The 15,773-nt window shown below is 38.4% G+C and overlaps 1 protein-coding gene across 1 annotated transcript; it reads right to left on the bottom strand.

The window, feature by feature from the left end:
- Nucleotides 1-744: 744 nt before the first annotated feature.
- On the bottom strand, nt 745-15,656 carry ARV1 (ARV1 fatty acid homeostasis modulator). The gene is made up of 5 exons (XM_021527156.3): nt 15,511-15,656; nt 6,300-6,419; nt 4,490-4,643; nt 3,073-3,297; nt 745-2,586 (listed from the first exon to the last, which is right to left on the bottom strand). The coding sequence occupies exons 1-5, from the start codon at nt 15,607-15,609 to the stop codon at nt 2,480-2,482; spliced, it is 705 nt and encodes a 234-aa protein (XP_021382831.3). The 5' UTR covers nt 15,610-15,656; the 3' UTR covers nt 745-2,479.
- Nucleotides 15,657-15,773: the final 117 nt, after the last annotated feature.

The following is a 15,773-nucleotide window of genomic DNA, read 5'->3' as shown; positions in this document are numbered from 1 at the left end:
CATTTCATGCAACACAGTTCTGAATTTGCTCCACAGGCCACAATACCCCTTCTGATTCCAAGCAAAACTCAAAAGAGTTTGAGTTTCTATAGGTTCACTCCCAGGCTGCTGTATTTTTAACTCAAATAAATCCTCTCCTATAACTTAATGAAACAGATTATGATACCCAGAAAGAGCTATTTGCCATCCATCTTCCAGCACAGGTAACTGTTTCATTACAAAAAGTTGATGGAAAAAAAGAGACGTTCAAAAGACAATAAAGAGTAAAAGCAAGAGAGATGTGATGGTTTTAAACAGACAGAAGCTTAAAATAGTCTTGGTTCTCTCTGAAGCACCATATGCTTTCAAAAGCATAAAAATTGCACTAATCTGCACCCCCCCCTCCCCAGTGGGTGTCCTTAAGCTCTGCCTAGATTTATGAAATGTTAGTGTATTTGTCATGTTAGTTTCGGTAAAGGAGTAACTTTAACACCAAGCAATGCTGAATGCCCTACATTATTAATGATGCCTCTGAAGACTGAGAACCTGTACCACACCTGCTTTTGTTCCACAGCTCTGTCACTTTTAATTGTCTTCTTTTGCTTCAAAGTTGTGTAAGGGCAGTGGTGACTCCTGGCAGCATTACAAAGTGCATAACTGATATATGTCAGTGTATGTGACACAATAGGTAAACACTGCTTCTTTCAGAATGCGTTCGTGTCCATTCTAGGTGTTCTGAAAAAAAACCTCAGAAAATACCTGAAATCAGTTTTTACAAATTCAAAATAAAGTTTAATTTAAGACTAGCCTCAAATAAAATTTATATACATTGTATTTACAATTTTGCTGCTGACAACATCATGTTTACATATAATAACCTGCATTAGTTACACTGAAATGGGCTCCACTCAGCCTTTAGATTGAAACCACTGCCTGTGCCAGTGTGAATATCAGATGCCCACCAAAGCTGCTCTGTCACTCCCCAGTCAGGCACTAGAGAGAAAACAAAAGGAAAGGCCCACGGGTTGAGATAAGAATGGAGAGAGTTTAGTCACCAGTTACTGTCTTGGACAAAGCAGACTTGACTTGAGGAAATTAATTAATTACCAATCAAATTAAGAGTCTCACGTACATTAAAAAGTTACAATTTTGGGTTTTTTGCTTTCTCTGACATGCTTAGGAAGTTGCAAAATGTAACACAACAAAAGGGCTGTCAGCCTTTGATTTAGTAAAAGAGAATCAGCAACCGTTTGCTTTTCTGATCAAGTAACTTGCATAGCATGGGCAGTTCCATCAGACAAACACATTTGATGTCTTTTGTGTTCATAATCTAGACTTACTCTAAACCTGTTGGGAATTAACTTGAAAATGTTGCAAAATGTTTTTTGATTCATTCTGGAAAACACAGACATGAGACAGCATCTGAGGAAAACAAAGAATGGAAGCAATCCCTATGGACAGTAAGGCCTTCCAGAACTCAATCAGGAGAGTAAAATATTGGATGGAATGAATGGAAACTGGTCTGCACAAAAGTGGGTTTGTGCCCTTTTTACTGTCTTGTGGAGTCTGATTCTGTCAGTTCCTTTGTGGGCTACTTAGCCCTCCTTTTGCCTGCTGAGGAAGAAGGTCCAGAATGTCTACAAATGTTTCTTCATTAATTTAGGCATAAACATTTTTGTTTGTTTGTTAATTTTTAAACTACTACTCTATTGAATAGCCTCATGTTTCAATTTTTGTTTCCATTAAATGAACAGCCAGATGAGGACTGGGTGTGAGGGATGTGACTTAAATGCAGAAGAAGCAGTATCCCTAAGAGCCCTGCATGTTGGGGGTCAGTCCCTTCACTCTCTTCAGCTTTCAGAACAAAGCAGCATTTATGAGATCACACAAAATTTCAAGTATTTATGAGATCGCCTAGAATTTCAAGCCAGTTTAAAATGATCATTGCTAGAGATTACTCTAGAACTAGATACTTTATTAATTTGGATTGTTACACAAACATTCCAGAGAATGCAGCTTGGTATTCCCACTGTAGTTTCACTCTGGAATACTTGCTTTTTCTCTAATAAACTATTTGCAAATATTCACTTTTCTCTTTGAAAATCTGGTTTTGCGGAAATATAAATTTTGGCTTTTACATTTTTCCACTGACTCCCTTCCTCTTAAGGGAACAATTCATCCTCCTCTCTCTGCCAAAATGCACTGATTGGTAGCAGGGCTAGGTTTTTTTAGTGTACCTTTCTTCTTACAGCCACAGCTATGCAGCCAGATTTATAAAACTGTTAGGATAGTGAGACATTCATATTTTTAATGGGAAAATAAACAACCTAAGGCTGAAGTTTTATGGCTCAGCACAGTAAATAGCCAAACCTGCAATGCTTTTTTGTTATCTATCACCTTCTTTATCCCTATGAAAACAGGGCTTTTGTAGCCTGCTGGCAGAGATCATTCTTAGAAAATGATCATCATGTTGTTAGTATTTCTTCACTGGGCTGACATTTCAAACATCCCATCCCATTTTCTGGAACAAGCAGACCACACCATCTTCCAAAATTAATCCAAAGAAGATGGCAAACCAAGGGAGTATTCGGTTCAAGTTCAATGTAACTGCAAAAAAAGCCAGAACAAATTTATCATGTACCATTTAAAATCATAGAAATCATATGAGAATTCATATTAATTTGCGTGTATTAGAAATCACACAAATTTGTTAAACCACTATATTACAAAGACATTAATAAAATTAATATGAAATTTTCATTTTTCAGAAACCCAAAAGAAATCTATTTTTTATGTTTTAATGATCCATGAGTTGCCTCAAATTGTAACAGATGGATCTGGTGGATATAATACCATATATACAAAGAGATAATGGTGAGATAAGAGGTACTTTCTTTCTTCCTTTTAGAATTTTTTTTTTGTTTCAATCACTTTCTATTAAAGTTTAAGGAACACAGTTTTAAACTAGAGCTATTTCATTCATGTATCTGATACAGATTTAAAACATAACAATAATAATTACTTCTGTAACATCAACAGTCTTTCACAAATATTCTATACACATAATGCAGTATATAAAATGCAAAAATGTACCTCTAATTGCCTGAGAGTTTGATATCAAGACAAATACTTTTATAAATGCAAGGCACAAAGGCGTGTAGTCGTGCTCCCAAATAACAGCTGGAATTAGCAGGAGCTTTCCATAGGTGGACAACAGCAGTGCTTTGAGAAGTAAGATGAAGTCAGACTTTGTTTTCAGCATCTCAGGTGTCATCCACCACAAGGTAATAAAAATGCCAATGAAAAATGAAGTTTGCTCTGAAAGGAGATAAGAGGCATTGGAAAGTAAGAACAAAATGCCAAAAATCAAGTCCAGATCTTACTGAATTTAAGTGACATGTTCCAATTACATGTCCCAAATGCAATGGAGTCACATTTTAAAAGCTACAGGCAAATACAAATGTTCTCTATCTCCTGTGTTCATTTTAATATCCAAATATTTCTTAAACCAATTCAGTATCACGACATTCAGAGTAATTCTATCACAGGATTCTATCTAGAGAATTATAATATTTGTGATTTCTGACTCCATATAGCAGAGGAAGTTAAGCACAAGAACCTCTCACTTTCATTTTTTAGCAACAAGAGAGGAGTTTTTTTCAGCTGTCTGTTAGGCTGTAAAACAAAATCAATCCTTCTTTGCAAAAGGTCACCAGAAATGAACCCTTTTCATCCAGCATGAGAAAGAACACCAAGCTACCAGACTTTTTTTGACACCACTCCTGTGATATGCTGGAATTAATGCAAATGTCAAAGAAACTCCCACAATAATTGTAATAGATGAGTCACTACTGAAAAATCAGCTCAATATTTTTACTGACATTATAAAAACCTACTTAAAACAACATTAGACAATAAAGGATTTAAATTAAGCTCTGAATGTGTAAGAAAAATATTGGTTTTAGTCTGCAAGTTTGATTAAAACACTATCACATCTGAAGAAGTATGATAAAAAATGTTTTAACCAGCATAGAACAAAACCACTCCCCTGCCTTCAAGTGCAGTCTTAGAGCACAGAAGTATTTACTCTTTATTGTGGATTACACTGGTCTGTATTTGTTCAAAAAAACCAACCTCAAGCAGATACTAAAGTAAACAATTGGGAATAGCTGTATCACCTTAATGAATAATAAACCTTGAAGTCAACAGAAACATGGAATAAGGCTGAACTCTACACTGATCTTCAAACTATGTCAAGAGATATGAGGCAAAAATTTCTGAATATGGCCGCTTTTCAGTCTCTTCATATCTCATGCTGATCGTATCAGTCTGAACTGTCATTAGGACCAAAACAGGCATTTGCATTAAATGCAGGCAAGTTAGAGAGTATGTGTGTAATTGTGTAACCATACTGGGTTGGACATCACATCCATTCTGTATCAATTTTTGCAGCATGGGCTTGAAGTTCTTCAATGCTTAAAGAATATATAATATAAATCACCAATCTTACCTAAAGAAGCTATGCCAAACATTCTATAAAAATCCCATTCTTTGGCATATCTGATTAAGTCATCAGGATCTGTATTTTGGCTTGAATCCTGTAGTTGCAACCACCTGAGATAAGCTTCACAGAGCAAACAAAATATGCAGAGCTTCCCATGAATCTGGTAAATGAAAGAATAATAAAAGGAGTAGTATTAAATCAGCACAAATTAAAGCCTTAGCAATAAATCAGTATTTAAAATACATCTAAACACCTCTACACAAACACTGCAGGTGTGTTATTTTTCTTTAGTATATAAGCAAAATTACTTCTGTTGAGCCACTAGATTAGCACATCATCCTTTTAACATCTGTTGACATGGTAGTCAAATTACAACACGCACAAAACTGCATGAACAGTTCTGTATAGAAGAGGGTATATAACTGTGGTTAAGGCCTGATCTATACTATTAAAATTGGGAAGGCTATTTGGCTAGGAATGAAAAACCAAAATTGTGCCATTGCCAGCACAGAATTATACTATCTAAAATTTCTGTTCAAGGGCAACTACTCCATTCAGCAAACTGGTTTAAGTGGCTTTGTTTCTCTTTTTCCCTGGGACAATCTCCATTACAAGAAACTGGTAGTGTAGTTATACCAAAATATTTCTTAGCTCATATAAGGGTAAGGCACCAAAAATAAAGGGAGCAATATAACCAAACAAAACTATTTAAAATATCTTCTGAACTGTTGTCAAAATCATGTTGTGAGGGCCAACAGTTAGCATGTTTCCACAATATACAGTCTACAAGGCAGTGCATATATGAGGTGATTTCTGGTCTTATACAGATTTAAACAAGCCATAACAATTTCTGTGCTGGATTCTACTTTTTCCATTGGAGGCAAGTTATGCCAACTGCACATACATGCACAGACTTTGCCAGTTTAAAATTCAACTCAATTTATTTTAATAGATGAACTTTTCACAGACAGTCCTCGCAGAAGCCTCACAGGAAACATCATTACCAATCTCTAGGAGCTAACTTAATTAAAAAACTATTGAAAGATGAAACAAGTGTATTTATTCTACACTGCTTAAAATGAACTGGCGAAGAGGTACCAACATGAACATACATACTTATGTTTAGAGATTTCACTCTAGATCAGCTTCCCTCTCCTGGGAAATCTGTCCTTAGAGTAAAAATATGCAATACTAAAACATTACACTTCTACACTCCAGGCTGGCCAGCCCAACTAAGTAATTCTGCATCAACCACACTTCAAGGGAAAGCCACCATTTTTTGCTCTGGTTTTGAGGGCATGGTTAATTACACAGAAAGAAATTTATGAGAAATTAGTACAGTAAGTTTAACTGGCACAGTATTGTTAATTTGATATGTTATATTCCTACTGTTCATTTGAAAAATAATTGTTTCCAACAGAAATTCAATTTGAAAATTAATCTGCAATTAGGTCTTTCTCCTACAGTGGAATTTAGCACATCGTACTTTTAGCACCAATTAACGTGATAGGCAGGTTAGAGATTAGGTAGAAAACTGCATGAACAGTTCTTTGTAGCTCCTCTTTAACATGTAAGATGACTTTGTATTTGTTGGTACTGCAGCATCACTTCTGTGAAGACAGAAGGTGTCTGAGTAACAGTGGGAGCTTGAGATTCCATGTGTTCTATTCATGATATAACTGGTTCAGCTTGCTGAAATCTGTAGAAGTGCAGGAGATGAACAGTCTTTAAAGTTTTATAACTATTACAACAGACTTACCAAACCAAAATACATTTTTAACAAAAAAACCCTCAAGGTAGGAACATAGCAACTTACATTTATCTTTGTATTGAAAAGAATGTGCCTGTATGCTTGTGCTTTGCATAAAACAGCATTAATCAAGATGATAACAGGATCATACTCAATGTATTTATCCACAGGTTTCTGGCAGGATTTCTGAAAATCACAAAATAAGAACAATTAGGGAAAAAAAAAAAGGAAAGTTTATAAAATTTTTCTCTGATCTTAGTACAACTGGATAAATACAAATTAGCAATTCAATTATTATTAGTTTTTCCCTAATGTCATCTTCATTTTCAATACAGTTTTAATCCACCCAGAAAAATTGCTTCTTCTCCCTTGACACTACACTTGACACACAGAGTTCCCTTATAAAATAGAAAGATTTATTACTGAGTTTTACAGGGTTTGGATTAAGGTCAATAATGAAATATGCAGGAATGGACTTAGTTACCATTTTGTGCTCTACAGATGCAAAAAACTAAGCTACTTTTCTAAGACTCAAGAAACGCACCAGTATTATCCTAAAGGTTAACTGATCATGGCTCATCTACTGCATATTTTATTTGTGTTCTTTTGAGTATATTTTAGAAATAAAATTATTTTATTCTATCACTTTTTTATTTTCAGAGATGCTTTATCCTCCTATCCTACCTTTTTCTTCATTTCAAGGAGACAGTAAATGTTTCTTGCTGTTGCATTATTCTTCCCTACTGTTAAATTGTCTGTCTGTTTCAACCAGTTTTCCATCATTAAGCAAACACCAATACATTCAGAATACTGATAATGTAGTTTTCACACAGATCCACAGCCAAAGAGTCAGTTGCCACTAAACAGTGGTAGGACACTAAAACATCACTTTTCCAACACACCTGCTGGTTCTGCTAGAGAGGCTATTTCACCCAGACCACTGGGAACTGCTGGTCATCAATCTCCTCTAGCTCTATTGATTTACCTGCCTGGCTGATCACTCCTTGATTTGAGTTAGTGCTAATAAAAGGCTGTTGCACTGTGAGCAGGAGGGTTAAGTAATCTCACAAAAGGCTCATCTAGTGGACCTAAGGAGGAAGTAAATTCTAGCAGAGAGCTGAAGAGCAGCAGAGGAGCAGCAGCCACCACTTCAGCCCGAACAAGTGCACTTGCAAAAGGGTGCTCTCCTGCAGGCCAGCTTTCTCCTGCTGCCAGACTAATCCTCCAGTCTGGCTACTTGGTTCCTCCAAGCTGTCCTCAGCTATCTTGGTCCCCTAGGCCTTCACATTAGCTGCCATGCTGAGAACACAACAGTCACAGAAATTGTCTCTATTTCAGTTATAATGAGCGCATGGTGGTGCACTGCCAGAAGAGAAATGTTGGCACACCACTTTCTAAAATGCTGCAACACTCAAAAACGCAGCATCTCGCAGACAACACACACCTACAGACAAACTCCCAGGACAGAACACATGGGTTTCTCAATTTCTTCTGTCATAAAAAGACCAACTAAGTTCCACACTGCTACTCACTCACCCTGCAATAGGATGAGGAGGAGACTCAGAATGTTAAACCCATGGGTGGTGAAAAGAATATTTTCATAATTGAAATAAAGAAAAATGTAATAATAATAGTAATGAAATGGAAGATAATAATAGAGAGATGAAACAAGAGCTGCACAATGTGATTTCTCATCACACGCTGGCCAATGCCCATTCCATCCCTGAGCAGTGATCAGCCCCTCCTAGCCACCTCTCCCAGTTCATTTACTGGGCATGACACTCTATGGGGTATGGAGTATCCCTTTGGCCAGTTTGGGTCAACTCTCCTGGCTGTGCTTCCTCCCAGCTCCTTGTGCTCCTGCTGGCTGGCAGAGCATGGGAAGCTGAAAAGCCCTTGACTTGGGGTGAGCACTAATAGCAGCAACTAAAACATCAGTGTGTTATCAACATTATTCTCATGCTGAATCCAAAACACAGCACTCTACCAGCTACTAGGCATAAAATTAAATCAACCAAAACTAGGACAGTGTCCAAAGTTAACACTCCCTTGGTATTTAACAGAATTATTTTTGTTGAATCTGAGAATGCAGAATTTCACCAGCAAATTGACTCAGAAGTCCAACATCAATGTCAAGAAAAGCATCTGAACAAATACATAAACTGAATACAGGGTCTAGGGAATGCTGCAATCTCTAATCAGGGTTTGGTCCAGCCTAAGGAAAAACTCAACTAATTTCAGTAAGTCAACATGGTGTATGACAGTATACAAGTTAGAGGTAATGAATTAAAAAACTCCCTCAATTAACCAAGAGTTTGATAAATCTAAAAATAAAATGAATTAGATGGAAAAAGGGCATAACACAAGACCACACTTGTAAGATTTAGTAGAGTGAAAAAGAAATTGCTGCTTTAATTAGAGGCAGTGTCTTGCTGAATTTCTTTCTACTTAAAAATCATAAACATATTCTTATAGGTAGTAATTTGCATATGTCAAATCTCTGGGTTGATGTAGCATCAGACAAGTGCAATTTTTTTAGTAGGTTTATTCACACAAGCACTGGACAAAGTAGGATTATTCAACACAATGGGTGTCATAAAGGTCAAACGAAGAGTATCCTACATATACCCAGTTTTATTATGCTCTCAAATTCTTCTACGTCAGAACAGTTTCTGACCAGGACCAAAAATCTTTCTGAGTAAAGAATGGTATTTTCAATCAGAGGATCCCAATCAAATACTGATCAAAAAATTTGCAATTAAGAGGTATTGAAAAATTTTCACTTACAGCTGAAATGATTTTTAGACAATGAGAATTTATCAGACCAACCATCCAGGCAAAACCAACAAATCAGAAATTTACTGCAGAGACTGCTGCAAATGAATATACAAACAGTGGCATCTTCTGCCCCACAGCTTCTGGCAGTCAAATACCAAACCTTCTCTGCAGCTGTGAAAATTATGTTGAATTTAGTATTTTTGTCTTCTAGAGCTAGATGACAGCCCTGTTCTTAATATATTTTATATTCCTAAGATACTTTATTTATGAGTCTCTGTTGCAAGAAGGAAAAATTCCCTGTGCTTACCAAGCAAGTGACCTAGCCAGTGTGAGTTCACCCAGGGATTTGTGAGACCTACAAACCACCTTTGCTGCAAAAGACTTGCGTGTGCACTGCTACAGACTAATTGGCTGATGGTTGCTGTAACATTAGTATACTACAGAACTAATATGCCCTCTAGGAAGAATTTTTTTTCCATACTTGGCTATTTCATTATTTTTTCCAGCTATATTACTAAAACATCTGACACCAACCTCAAATTGGAAGGAAGGAAACCTGTGAGTAAAGCCCGACTTCAGCAAAAACAGTGCAAGCAAGGACTGATGCAGTTTAAGTACAGGTTTCACCAGATAGTTTCAGCTAGTTAAAGGGATGTAACTTTGAGGATCCTGATAATCACTAACACTTGGAGAGAAGATTAGTATGAGCACTCAGCTATGGAGAACTGCTTGCACACTTACTTTTAAGATTTTAGTCAGGCAGTTTAACTACAATCCTGGTGCCCATGTCTAGTTCCCCACTGCTGTTCTGCACAGCTCTAGTCAGTGGCCTGGGTAGAATGCATGAAGAAGGCACATCTTTAACATACCCGAGCTTTTTCATCTTCTTTGGACTTTCTCAAAGATGTGCCTTAGGTATCACAAAAGCAGGAGAAAGAGGTAACTGGATTTCTCTACACTTTCAGCCATTTTTCAACTTGTGCCTTAAATATGTAATTGGCATCAGAAATAAGTAACTGGTCTTTTTTTCTTGAAAAAATAGAGACTAGTTTGATTAAAAGATACTTTCAGATTACGTTGCAAAAGAAAAAAGTCAAGCTTCACACCATAAATTCTATTTACACATCTTCTGATTTGGTAAATTTAAGGAACATTATGAATGTTTGATAGTGACATACGAAAGTCCAACAGATACTGTGCTCCCCTAAAAAAGGATAAGTTAAAAGTATATCAATATTCCAGCAAATTTAAATGGCTATTACTTTAAGAACTCTTTGACTAATCAAATATTTAGGAAGATTTGACTATGCTTGTTGTTTTTTAAAGAAACTCTTCCACTTTCATAACTTAGAAGTTTGCTTAGTTATCTTTAAAAAATTTAAAACCAATTAGCAAAGGCAAATTAAAAAAAAACGAAAACTTCAGAAGTGACCATCTTCTTGATAATGTAGTACATGAGATTCTTCTTGATCAAAGCAATCCAAAACATTCAAGGAAAGTAACATACATTTTAAAGTCTCAGTTGTATTAAATATGACCAAAAAAAAGCACTGATATGTTAATTCAAACTTCACATTTATCAGCCTTTTATAAATCATTACTCAAAAGACATAACTCTTGCTTTGTTCATCAAAGATATTCAACTTGAAACAGTGTTCACAAATGTGTGCTTAATACAATGCAGTATACAATTATTTGAGAAAACACCTTCTGTCCCTGAAGGATAAGGTTTCTAAAGTATATGAACATTACTTTTTTTGATTAATCTCTCTAATTTTAAAACATTATTTATTTTTAAATAAAAATATTTTGGGATGGGGTTTGTGGAAAGTAAAAGAATTCTTGAAGAGGAAGCCATAGGACATGATAGAAAGTAAAAATACACACTGAAGAATAAAGCTTCATCCTGATTTAAAACTACCATGAAAACCACATCAGGAATACATTTGCAAATCTCTGGGCATTAGAAAATTATATATACCTTTCTCCAGGGTTTGGAGTTTGGCAAAATTAAGATACAATTTTTTGCTGGACTACACATACAGCAAATTGTAACAACATTTACATAGCTTCCATGTGAACAGGGGCCCATTTGCATAAGTTCTTAGGAAAATTAAAGGCTCTTGTGAGAGTGCCCTTAATCCCAATTGCACCCTCAAATAATAAAACACATTAGCTGTGCTGCTTTCAGAAATGGATTCTTTATTAGGGATAGAGCCAAGTGTCACAGCAGACTGAAAAACAAAACAGCCCAGTTTCAGATGCATTCAGTTTCAGGAAGCAAATTAAAAATATTGTTTTTCCAGTAGTGAGTTGGCCTGTAAATAGTTACATAAAATTAGCATATGTTATTTTCCAGGATGATCTTTGTACTCTTGACAGATTCTTTTCCATATCACATAAATGATTTGCATTCAAAGCAAGGTCTCTCTGCCTTGTTGCAAAAAAAAAAAAAAAAGCTTTTCAATTATTTTTTAATTGCAGAACAGCTAAATGAAGTGTGCACTGCTCAGGCAATTTGGCTTTCTTATTACAAAACACAAGGGGGATCCTGACTGTGCTCTATATATTGCAATAAGTAATTTCCTTTGTTATAGTCTGGTGGTCTGGAGCATTTTTAACATTTTATTTTTAAACGTAACAACATATATGAAATTGAAAACCAAATTTTAAAAATGTTTGCATGCTTTTCCTTCTACTTCTGAATAAGTAGTTTGCTGATTTCTTTCTGTATTCATTACACTTTGCAGAGTTTATTTCAGGTTAGCCAAACGTGTTCCCACTCCACACCCCAGAATTATTACTGGAGTAGCAGTGTTATTTGAACAGTATTTTTTCCTGACTGTTCTTAATCGTTAGTTTGTAATATATTCAGTAAAGATTTGCTGTATTTTTTAGAGATCAATTAAATTTTAAGGGTCTTAAAATAATTACCAAAAACCTGCTCTAGAAGGAGCCACCTAGGCTTACTTTCATCATCACTTTGTCTCTGGGAATAGGAACACATCAGCACATCCACAGATCAGGACTAAACCCAGACCCAGGAGATGCAAAGTGAGTGCCAAATGTCACCTGCACTGGATGGAATCTTAACATGCCCAAGATTCCACACCCTCCCCTGTTGTTCCTCACTAATCCCACTGAACAAAAACCATATTGAAGAAGTCCAACTTTCTCTTGTAATACAACTTCCACAGCTCAGTATCTGCAGGATGAGAAAATGGTTCATCCACTAAAAGTGAATCTCCAGCAAGAAGGAATGTGCAATGCCAGAGGTCTAGGCTAGGCTTAGGCTGAAAATGGTCTTAATTAAGCAAAACAGATTCAAAAAGAACTTGATGGCACTTAGCCACCTTGCACAGTTATTAAAAAAAGCGTGACCTTTCCAACCCAAGTGTACTGTATGGACTTCTATGTTTTATAGAAGAAAGTTGCTTTAGTTCCTTCAGCATCCATTGCAAATTTATTCCCGGGGTGGATAATAACATTTGTGAGGTCTTTAATGCTTGCCCACATTAAAATTACAATATGGAGTTCAAAGAAACTTTTAATTGTATTAAGAGCAGTAACTAAACTTAAGCAACATTAGGCTGAATTTCCAGAACTCTAATATTGTGGGCTGGAAACGCATGTTCCTTAATGGAAGCTTTTAGTATTTGCCTCTTAAAAAAATTCACTCTCTTCAACAAATTAATAACAGAATACAAAATCATAGTATTTTGCTTATGCATTCAAATTTAAATCTTTCATGTCAAAATCACATCCAGATCAGGTTAAACACATCCTAAAATAAATGCAGGGCTAGACAGAAGTTGCTGCTGGGAGAACTTAGCTTCTTCAACCTTGAGATAATGTTCCAAGAAGTGCTGAATGACAGGGCCGTCCTGAGAATGGCAAAGACCTTTTTGATGCAGATTTCTTAATGTATCAAGGACACCTTTAAAATAGTATTGGGGAAAGTCTGTAGGTCAATATGAAACAGTGATGATCCTGACAATGTTCGGCTTGTTCCCAGTTTTCTGGGACCCTCTATTTTACTTACAATATGTAACAAATGTTGGAGTTGTTGTCTGTTTTTTTTTTTTTCCTTAAGGTGCCAGTATTTCCAGGTACAACTTGAAAATGGGAATGAAACACAAATGCTTCTTAACAAAAAAAAAAAAATCTAGATGATGCCCATTGGCCTCACTTTGAGTATCAATATACAATCTTTCTATTAATTTTTTACTTCTATTTTAATGCTACAGTGGATTACTCAATGCTCTCATTCCACAAAGACAACTGAAAAATGTTCTCAGGCTGAGTGATCACTTTCAAATCTCACCTGACCTTCAATTTTTCTTAAATACCTTCAGCTTTTCTTAAGTTTTCAGAGGACTACACTCTATGTTTTATGCATAACTGATATAAATGATGTTTTACACTGATAAGTGGGGTCTTCATATATTTTTAAGTGAAGACTTCTAAGCTATCATTATTTTCATGTTTGATCTTCAAGAAGTTTCATAACATTGACACACTCCTATCACTACTCATGGAAGTCTGTGAAGGGTATTAAAGGACACTCAGTACTTGACTATTTTTCATTGTCAGCAGCATGATGAACAACTTTCAAGGTCTCTGACCAGAGCACAGCTTTGTGTGCATGGAATAGAACGCCTGTATAGAGTTGGTACAGTGACAAAACTATCCTTGCAAATTAAAAAGTAAACCAAGCATTGCTCTATTGGAAACCATGAGGCCTTGGGAGCTGGAGACATGAGTACGGCTTTCCTGCCGTCCAGAGATAAACCCAAAGTCACATCAGTTCAACTGAAAGAATCTTTTGATCTTGGCAATCTTTCAGCATTCTCATCTCCACTTTATGTGCCATGAACTAACAAGTCTCCAGCTCTCAGCACTGCCTGAGTGGCCAGAAATTGAGGGAAAGTTTTTTGACGATACAACATGTGCCACGTAAGAGCAACTAGAACTGAAACTGAACCATGATGACACAACATAGCCAGAGGAAACAAACTGGCATGAGTCAGTGAAAAATGGTACAGATCTGGGCCTGCATGGAGAAAGGTGGACAGAATTCCAAATTGCTAGGAATGTGTGATTCTTTGCTCTTCCTTTTACTCAGTTCTTTACTCTTTTTATATGAGTTTAGCATTTGTCATGCATACAGCAACTGGGACTTAAGTCTTTGTTCTGTGTGGCATGCCACAATTCCAATAGACCAGGATCTTTGGTCCTCAAATGGTTAAATGCCAAGGGGAATGAGTGATATCTACTGGCTCCAAGGTTGCCTTAAATCTGTTTATCAGCACCAGATTAATAAGCAAGAGGAAGTTGTAGACTTCAATGAGGTCTCCCCTCAGCCTCCCCTTCTCCCAGCTGGATATGCCAAGTGACCTCTGCTGCTCCTCATAGGGCTTCCTCTCTGCACCCTTCACCAACTTTGTCATCCTCCTTCAGATGCTCTCCAATAGCTTTACATCTGTCTTACTCTGCTTTGCCCAAAACTGCCCCCAGCACTCGAGGTGAGGCCACCCCAGCTCAGAGCAGAGCAGGACAATCCCCTCCCTTGCCTGGCTGGTGATGCTGTGCCTGATGCCCCTCAGGCCAGGGTTGGCTCTCCTGGCTACCAGGGCACTGCAGGCTCATGCTCAACTTGCCATTGACCAGGACCCACATCCCTTTAAATAATCATCACTCAGACCCTGACATTTAGGTCCAGTGGCATGGGCGCCGTGTTCAACCATGGAGCCACGTTCAGATCTGCCCTTCAGCAGGAGCCAGGCCGAGCACACACAGCAGCAGACGCACTGCACTGCCCTGCACAGAAGCACACAGGCCACTCACGACAGCTGCACCACACAGGTGCACTCAAGGAACGGGAGGAAATGACACTGGGAAGCACAGCAGACAGAAAACCTGCAGAAACACAGAATGGGTCAGGCTGGAAGGGACCACAGAGGGTCATCTGGTCCAAGCTCCCTGCTCAAGCAGGGCCATCCTAAAGCACGTGGCATAGGATTGAGGCCAGGTGGTTCTTGAACATCTCCAGTGAGGGCGACTCCACAACCTCCCTGGACAATCTCTTCCAGTGCCTGGTCACCTGCACAGTGAAGAGTTTCTTCCTCATATCCAGGTGGAATTTCCTGTGCATCGGTATCTGCCCATTGCATCTCATCCTATTGCTTGGCACCACTGAGAAGAGCCTGGCTCCATCCTCATGACACCCTCCCTTCAGCTATTTGTACACATGGATGAGTCCCCCCTCTTAGCCGTCTCTTCTCGAGGCTGAACAGGCCCAACTCTCTCAGCCTGTCCTCACAGGACACCCGGATTCAGGGAAAGCGGCCACAGCGCGCGGGCCCGGCCCGAGCCCGGCAGCAGGGGGCGCTCCAAGGGGCTCAGAGCCCGCGTGCCACCGGGCCCACTGCCACGTGCGTCAAAGCTTCCCACGTGCATTCCTGGCCTCCCCCTCCCACTGCTCTCCGCCGCGACTCACGCAGATAGAGATACGGAGCACCCCGCGCTGGTAGTCCCGGTACAGCTCCGTCGCCTCCTCGTTGCACTCGATACAGCGATAGGCGCCGAGCGCCGCCATGGCGCGCGGGAGCACGCCCACCCTGTCAGTGCTTCCACACCGCCTCCTCGTTTCCGCGTTCGGGAGCGCCGCTTAGTGGGACCGCGCCGCGCTGCATCCCGGGAGGTGTAGTTTTCCTGGCGCTGCCGTACGCCCGACTGCGCCGGCGGAGAACTCCATGTCCC

This window comes from Lonchura striata, chromosome 3 (genome assembly GCF_050655825.1).
Source record: "Lonchura striata isolate lonStrDom1 chromosome 3, ASM5065582v1, whole genome shotgun sequence".
Classification (NCBI taxonomy): Eukaryota; Metazoa; Chordata; class Aves; order Passeriformes; family Estrildidae; genus Lonchura; species Lonchura striata.
Note: the sequence above shows the minus strand (reverse complement) of the source record. Positions and strands in the feature narration are given on the sequence as shown.

Excerpts from the sequence above, each read along its gene's own strand:
- ARV1 (XM_021527156.3), bottom strand. The coding sequence starts at position 15,609 with ATGGCGGCGCTCGGCGCCTATCGCTGTATCGAGTGCAACGAGGAGGCG. Across the intron at positions 6,420-15,510 it reads TGCTCCGTATCTCTATCTGC|AAATCCTGCCAGAAACCTGT; the intron begins GTGAGTCGCGGC and ends TGTGATTTTCAG. Across the intron at positions 4,644-6,299 it reads TTTTCAATACAAAGATAAAT|ATTCATGGGAAGCTCTGCAT; the intron begins GTAAGTTGCTAT and ends TTCATTTACCAG.